Below are 8285 nucleotides of genomic sequence, written 5' to 3' on the forward strand. Positions count from 1 at the left end.
CCGCCAAGCCGGATCGCCGAGCCGGGGACACACGCTCGGCGGGGAGGCGGCGGGCCCTGCGTGCTCGCGGCCCTCCGTTTGGGGATTCGGAGGAGGAAGAAGAGGCGGTGGCGGCGGCCGTGGGCTCCCCGGACGGGAAGGGGCTCGGGGGGCCGGGCGAGAGCGGCTCGTCCCCGGGAGCGGTGCGCGCAGGCGGCACCATGACGTCCATCCATTTCGTGGTCCACCCGCTGCCGGGCACCGAGGACCAGCTCAATGACAGGTACTGGGGCGGCGGCGGGGGAGGGGCGCCTCCCTCCTTTCCTCCCCTCCCCTCCCCCCACGGCCGCGCCGGCGCCCCTACCGCCCCCTGTAGGCCCCGGGAGCGGTGCGAGCCAAACTTGGGAGCCCCGGGCCGCGGGGGCGGGGGCCGGCTGCAGTGTGGACGCGGCTGCGGTGTAGACGGCCTAGTGCGCACGCAGTTCCCCCCACCCCCCAACCCCGTTTTCCCTGCCTCTCCCGCGAGGAGCCTCGTTGAACCCGGCGGACGCCTGGGCCCAGGCCCGAGGAGGAATCCATATTAGTCAAAGTTGAATTGAGACAGACAATGCGGATGGGGGATGGTGGAGGTGGAGAAAGAGAGGGAAAGAGAAGGAGCGGCAGGTTCGGGGGGCTCCCGCGAGCCTCGTCCAGGGGGCTGGGCATCCCCCCCCCGCTTTCTCCCCCCCCCCCGCCGGGAGGCGGGGGAGGGGCGATTCCCGGCAGACCGTGGGTTGGGAGGGGTAGGAGGGAGAGAGCGCCATGATTATTGTTATTATTATTAGATTGGAGCCCCTGCAGTGAGGTTGCCTGCCCCGGGAGGGGCGGTGAAGTCAGGCTGGGGGTAGGGAAGTGGATTGAATTCCCTTTACCCTCCTTCCTTGGAAATGGTACTGCCAAACTCTGGCACCCGGGCCCCTGTGGTGAGAGCCTTTTTTTGTTTCCTTTTTTTTTTTTAAAAAAAAATTCTAATGATAGTGTTTTCTCGAGTTGTAATTTGACAGCTGAAAACTGCGTACAGTGTCAAAGGAAAACTCGGTGTTGCAGTTCGCATTAACGCGCTGTGAATTGGTTGGGTTCGCTTCCAACAGAGGAGGAATTTTGATTTAAAAATTAAAGAAATCTTATAAGGCCGTTTTGATTTGGATTTTCTCCCTTGGCTCCGTCACTGTGCCTTGCGAGTTTAGGCTTGAGTTGCTTAGCCTCATGCTCTCTGGGACCTAAGATAAAACAAGAAAAGTTGCTGCACTGTTGCAAGACAGACTAGGAGGTTGAGGGAGGCCTCCATTAAAGCGTGTCTTGGGACCTGGAACTTAGATCTCATGATGGACCAAGTGTTTACAGGTCAGAAAGTGGGGGCGTTTTAAGCTTCCTTCTCCCCGAATGTAGTCCTGCTGGCCAGTGTTTATTTTGCATGTGGAAGGCCATCGTTTCCCAAGTTTAGAAGCGAGGTGTAATTTTTGCTAAGTGACCGGATGACTTAAGTTGCTGGACGCCCAGTTTGTCATGTGCTTCCCGGAGAGAGGAAGAGGCCTAAAGTGTTGCTAGTCTGTAATGTGTCAGTATGTCCTTCCCTTGGCCTGAGCCGGCTGCCTTCCATCCTGGGCGGGCAGTCTAGTTTCTGACATTGGGTGCGGGTTTGTCTAATCTTTAACGGTATTGTTTAAATACGTGTTTACAGAACTCAAAATGCTTTTTGAAAAGATTAACTGCTTCGAGTTTTCTTATAGTTCTTTAAATACGGAAGCAACCTTTAAGCTATTTAAACATTTTGTTATAGGATCCTTATTCGATTTCGTTAGATGTATTTACAGCTTCAAACTCAGATTTTTTTTCCTATTTTGGTACATCTTAGAATCAGGCCAGTAGCCGGGCGGTGGTGGCACACGCCTTTAATCCCAGCACTCGGGAGGCAGAGGCAGGCGGATCTTCGTGAGTTCAAGGCCAGCCTGGTCTAGAAGAGCTAGTTCCAGGACAAACAGGCACCAAAAACTACAGAGAAACCCTGTCTCGAAAATCAAAAAAAAAAAAAAAGAAAAAAAAAAAGAATCAGGCCAATAGTGAGGACAGCTCTGCTGCCATTAAGAGAAGTGTGTTGGTCATGTTTGAGTCATTTGTCTTGACTTGGAAGTAGCACCAGAGAAGGAAAGCTTGCTTTTGTGGTAGTACTGACTTTAGAGTCTGCACGGCAAAACCCTTCACTTGTTGCCAACCTTGTATTTGTTTATTTATTTAGATGGGTTCTGGCTAGCCTGGAATCCACTGCTTAACCTGATGGTGACCTTGTGGTGAGTGCGTGCCGAGCCACCACGCCCAGTTTACCCTGGTCTAGAGCCCAACGCCTCCTTTTGCTAGATACTGCCAGCATGCTTCACCTCCTGTGTGCTGGGCGTTTTGATTCACTTTTTACTTCAGCTGTTTGAGAAATTTCCTCACAGTTTTTTTTATTTTTATTTATTTATTTATTTTTTGGTTTTTCAAGACAGGGTTTCTCTGTGGTTTTGGAGCCTGTCCTGGAACTAGCTCTTGTAGACCAGGCTGGTCTCGAGCTCACAGAGATCCGCCTGCCTCTGCCTCCCGAGTGCTGGGATTAAAGGCGTGCGCCACCACCGCCCGGCAACAGTTTTTTTTTAAGTTGCTGTTTTCCACCCCTTTGTTTATCTAGATATTTGTGACTTTTTGCTGTCTGTTGAGATAGCAGTCTGGGATAGTGTCTCTATGGTGCCCAAGCTGGCGTGGATTCAGTCTTCCTGCCTTAGCCTCCTGGGTGCTGAGATTGCAGGTGTGTGCAGCAACATCTGGGATGAGTTTTTAACTTGGTTTTTATTTTATGTGTATAGATGAGTACCTGCGTGTATATCTCAGTACCACATGTGTATGTGTATCTGGTGCAGGAGATGAGAACAAGATGTCAGATCCCTGGAACTGGTGATATTATAGGTGGTTGTGAACAGCTGGGTGTGGGTGATGGCAATGGAGCCCACGTCCTCAGCAAGTGCAGCAGGTGATAGTAACTGGTAAACGTCTTTGTAGCCCTCTGGTGTGAGTTTCTATGAAGTCAGGGAAAAGACAAGTGACTGAGTTATAGCACATTGATTAATACTGCTCCGCTGCTTAGCTGTACTGTGCATGGCCTGTTGAAGGCATCCTAAGTGCTCGGTGACAGAAAAGTCCATTTTGTTTGATGTTTGAGTGTTCATTCTGGAGATGGAATTCTGATCCCCATGTGGCATAGTTGGCACTGTATTGACCAAACCACCGACCCAGCTCTCCAGTGAGTTTGTTGTTGTAGTTCTTGTTTACCAGTCCCGGTCAACACGAACTAGACCCAACCATGGTCCTGAAGCCTGCGGGCTTAGGGAGAGCTGGCAGTGCTCTGCCACCAATCCTTGGGAAATGTCTGAGAAGTGAGTTGTGCTCCCCACAGAGGCAGTAGATTTATGGAGTGACCCCAGGCAAAGGCACAGAGAGCTACAGTGAAACCTGCATGATGCTGTGTGCAACATCTAGACCTTTCCATTGTCCCAGCACCCCAGCCTTAGTACAGAGGTGCTGGGTTTCCATTCACTGGTAGAAGTTTATTCTAAAGCTTACATTTCTTGTGTAATAAGTAAGAAACGAGTTTTACATGAGAAACAAGTTTTTATCTGACTTTTTTATTAACATTTTAAAATTTGTGTGTGTGAGTGTGCCACACTGTGGGTCTGAAGGTCAGAGAAAACTTGCTCCTACACATTCAAGTTCAGGTTGTTAGGCTTGGCAGCAGGGGTAGTTACTCAGTGAACCATCTTGCCGGTGTGTGTGTTTGTGTTTGTGTGTACACGTACGAGTGTGAGTGCCACAACTGTGTGGGGAAGTCCAGAGGTCAGCTTTGAGGAGTGTTTTCTCTACTTATTCTGTGGGTTCCAGAGATCAAACTGAGGCCATTAGGATTGCTCAGCGAAAGCCGTGTCATAGCCCCCCCCCCCAAGATTTTATGTAGTCCATACTTATATTTGGCATGTAATTTCTTTGGGGGTGAGTTAATTTCAATTTTAACAGAATTATTGGAAGAATAAGCCAGATTTTGTTGTCCTAGAGTTCTAACAACTTCTGCCCAATATATCTCTCCAGGTCTCCAGGTTATTATTTTTTTTTTTGTTTTGTATTGGTCAGAGAGCTGACTTTATTAATCCTTTCCTTGTGGATAAGGAAAGATCTTTTTTAAGTGCTGTGGACACGACCTGCGTTTTCTTCAGATTACTCCTTAGGGTACAGGTTGGTTATGATACAAGTCAGTTCTCATTGTTGGGGGGGGGGGTTCCTGTGAATGCTGCCTTTTTTGCAGTATAATGTGTTGCGTAATCATTTGTAATCAGGGTTTCTCCCTCAGGGTGTTGGAAGGCTGTAAGATAGATAGAATAGACAGGAATTTGAAACTGGTAGCCTGAGTGCCGGCCTCAAGGTCAGGGAGGAACAGTTGAGATAGTGAATGAGAAGCACAGGAGTATTAAGTGAGTCTGGAAAATAGGGAGAGATGGTTACTTTAGTTGTTTCTGTGTGTGCTCGGTATTCACTTGGCAGTGCAGGAGTTCAGCTCACCCTAGAGTGCCCTCCCCCACAATTTCCCTCCCTTCTCTTCTCCAGGGTGCTGGAGCTTGGGAATGCTAGGTAAGTGTGGTGTCACAGAACACATCTCCAGGCCCCGGAAATACTGTTGCTATACATGAAAAGCAACATGGGCATGGTGGATCATGCCAGCAATCCTACTGGGACTTGGAGACCTACACCCTAATTGCAGCAAGTTTGAGGCCAGCCTAGTCTAATTTTGAGTTCCAGGCCACGTCACTGACAGTGAGACCCCGTCTTTAATAAACTAAACCTCAGACTCTTAATCCAAGTTTGCCATTTTCAGGTGACAGCAGTTTTACCTTTCAGGGCGTTCTTGGCCATATCTGCTCCTCACGTGACTCTCAGCTAGGACATTGGTATTGGCCTGTAGTGGCTCTAGGCCAAAGACTTCTAGACTCCAGTAAGAACAGGACTGTTCCCCACAGTCTGGAATTATTAAATTCACAATGTCAACTCTGCGAGGGGAGAAACCTGGGTCAAGATTATCTTTAGTACAGATGAAAAAATCAGGTTCTTAAATTAGTTTTAAAACATGATAATTGAAAGCTAATTAAAATTAAAGCCGAAGTCAGGCCTTTGGTAAATAGGCCCATTTCAAGTGCTGTGCAGGTACACGTAGCTCCACTAGTCCATTTAGGGCGGTGGAGGGAGAGTGGTCCCTCAGAGCATGCATGTCGAGAGCTAGCAATTGGCTAAATGTAACAAAGCTGAAAATCAACATTTTTAGGACTGTTGGGTTTTATGCCTTTGCACTCTGAGCAGGAGCCAAAAGGTACAGAAGAGTGGTAACAAAGGTGGTGGTGTGTGTGGGTCGTAATAATGAAACTGTCTGAAATCTCAGCGGTCCCTGCCCCAAGCCCCACCAGAAACAACGCCCGAGTGTTGGGCCAGGCATGGTTAGCAGGAAATCTCTCTGATTACTGAGATTGTCATCTAAAACGATAGTAGAAACAGTGGGAAGGGGCAGTCATGTGTAATAAATGGATTAAAGGCAGTTGCTTCAGAAAAGATTGAAAAGCGTGTAGACTAGCCCAACAAGAAGTTGAAAAGACAAATGGGCAAATTTTACAAGTCAGGAAGTTAGTCACTAAATCATAGACCTGGCACAGACACTAGTGAAGGGGAGTGCAGCATGGAGCGGTCCTGGAGGTGGGGACCTGGGTTTTTCTTAGCAGTTACCTTATCTGGGGAACAGACTACAGGGAAATATAGTTGGTCTCACTGTACAGCCTTGTCTGGCTTGCGGCTCATAGAGATCCCCCTGCCTTTGCCTTCTGAGTCTTTGGATTAAACCACTGGGGTGAGGGGAGGTGTCTCTGAACACCATCTTTGTTTTGAGACAGAGTATCCGTCTGTATGTCTTTCCCTCTGGCCTTTAATGCTTTATCCTTTTGCTTCTGGGATTACAAGTGCATACCAGCCCAGATGGACTCGTCCCCTCCTTTTTGAGACAGTCTCTTTATTCCACTCTCAAACTCACTAAGTAGTTAGGGATGACCTTGAATACAGTATCTTGCCTCTAGATTACTCTCAGGTTACAGGCGTAAAAGACGTAAGCTGTACCTAGTTTTCCTCAAGCATCTAGGCAAGCACTGCCCCGGCTGAGCTGCCTCTCCAGCCTCTCACATCTCTCGGGCATTCCCAGCTTCTTGACATTGCAGCATGGCACCTGAGACAGTCATCTATGAAGTTCACCCTTGAAAACCACCATCAGGTTACCAAAAGTAGGAACAAAGAGATGGCTCGGTGGCTAAGAGCATGCACTGCTCTTGTAGAGAGGACTGGCGTTCTCAGCACACATGCAGGAGTCTTACTTGAGCGTCCTAGGGATCCTCTCCTGGCCTCTGAGGGCACCACACTCAAGGGAACACATCCCCATAGGCGCATGGGTATGCAGAGTTTTCAACAATGACAAAATAAATCTTTAAACAGTCCCAATATTTTTAAAAGTTAAGTTTATAATTTTGTGTTGGACATCATTCATAACTAGGCTTAGTCATTGGGGGCCTACAATCAAAAGGTGCACGCGCGTGCGCATGTGTTTTATGTTGTGTGCAGTTTTACGTTGCAGCAGGATGTACTTGTTATCCTTTTTGCCTGAGAGAAAACTGTAGTTACCACTTTTTGTTTGTTTGATTTTATTTTGACTTGATGCCTTGCCATTCTAAAAATAAATTTTTCCTTGGCTTGTTCTGATTATGAATCTTTGATTTTTTTTTTGTTATTGTTTTTACCAGGTTTTAAAAATTTCCCCTGAATATTAGAATTTAAAAGCCTTTCGGAGCCAGGCGGTGGTGGCACACACCTTTAATCCCAGCACTAGGGAGGCAGAGACAGGTGGATTTCTGAGTTTGAGTCCAGCCTGGTCTACAGAGCTAGTTTCAGGACAGACTCCAAAGGTACAGAGAAACCCTGTCTCAAAAATCCAAAAAAAAAAAAAATAAAAAAAAGTGTTTTGGAAGATTTCAACATCTGCAGAAGTAGAGAAAAGAGTAAACCAAACACCAGTACACTAGGTACTTATCCCCCGGTCTCAGCAGTTCTAACTCTGACCAGCTTATGCCAATCACAGCCCCACTGCTCCTGTCCTGTCACAAAGATTTTTTTTTAAAATTAAAATAGTTATTTGGATGTGCTTGAACTTGTGTGTGTGAGAGAGTGTGTGTCACAAGTGTGTAAATCAGCTGAATCATAAAGACCCTAGGATTACATTGTGTGCTGTGTTTATGGCCCTAGATGCTCACCTTGGCCTCCATCATGCTGGGATTAAAGGTGTGTGCCAGCACAACCGCTTTTAACCTGACCTTCTCAAGAGAAAACATCTTTGAGCTGCACATGGGACACAGCGGGGGTTTCTGTTTTGACCTAGTCTCTATGGGTAGTCTAGACCAACCTGGAATTTACCGTGTAACCCTTAAACTGGGATCTTCCTCTGCCTCTCACCTACGCTGTTCCGTACTGGAACCTTTGTGTTCTGACAGTTTGGGATTGTAATTGTCTGTGTCAGTGCTGAGGGTGGAACCTGGTCCTTCTAGGGTGTGGACTACCATTGAGCTCCACCCCCAGCCTCTCAGCTCATTCAGGAGGGCATCTTCCCCAATTGTCTGTAATTGTCATGTGACGACACTGTTGGGTAAGAGGCTTGGAATGAAAGGATTTTTTCTGTGGGAATACATCGAAGAGTAAACTGTGAAAAGTTAATGACATTTTTCTAAGTTAGTATTTAGAGGTGAGAGTATTAAATAAGGTCTTAGAAATTATTCTTTAATAAGGCATTTCATGGTTTATTCTTGCCAATGTAATAGTAATACAACTCTAGTATGGTAAATTCTCAGACTTTTTGTGGTGTTTGCATTCTTGATAGGGTAGTAAAGCGACACCATCTGATGCTGTCTTGCTTATGTGTAATGTATTACATAGAGATACCATGTTCACTGTCAGGTGGTGCAGTTCATGATACTGAAACATCATTTAGTTACTGTTTTTTACTTTTGCTTTGAGACAGTCTCACTGTGTAGCCTTAGCTGGCCTGGTACTCTGTAGATCAGGGTGGTCTCAATTTTTTTTTTTTTTTTTGGTTTTCCGAGACAGGGTTCCTCTGTGGCTTTGGAGCCTGTCCTGGAACTAGCTCTGTAGACCAGGCTGGTCTCGAACTC

At 47.1% G+C, this 8285-nt stretch overlaps 1 protein-coding gene across 4 annotated transcripts in view; it reads left to right on the plus strand.

Moving 5' to 3' along the window:
- Nucleotides 1–6: 6 nt before the first annotated feature.
- Ubr5 (ubiquitin protein ligase E3 component n-recognin 5) overlaps nucleotides 7–8285 on the plus strand; it is a 111066-nt gene continuing 102787 nt past the window's right edge. For all 4 annotated transcript variants that reach the window (XM_026789773.1, XM_005368109.3, XM_026789774.1 and 1 more), the window contains exon 1: nucleotides 7–262. In XM_026789773.1, coding sequence (XP_026645574.1) covers nucleotides 201–262 — 62 coding nt within the window. In that variant the 5' untranslated portion in view covers nucleotides 7–200. The remainder of the gene's footprint in view (nucleotides 263–8285) is intronic.

This window comes from Microtus ochrogaster, unplaced genomic scaffold (assembly GCF_000317375.1).
Source record: "Microtus ochrogaster isolate Prairie Vole_2 unplaced genomic scaffold, MicOch1.0 UNK29, whole genome shotgun sequence".
In the NCBI taxonomy this organism is placed as follows: domain Eukaryota; kingdom Metazoa; phylum Chordata; class Mammalia; order Rodentia; family Cricetidae; genus Microtus; species Microtus ochrogaster.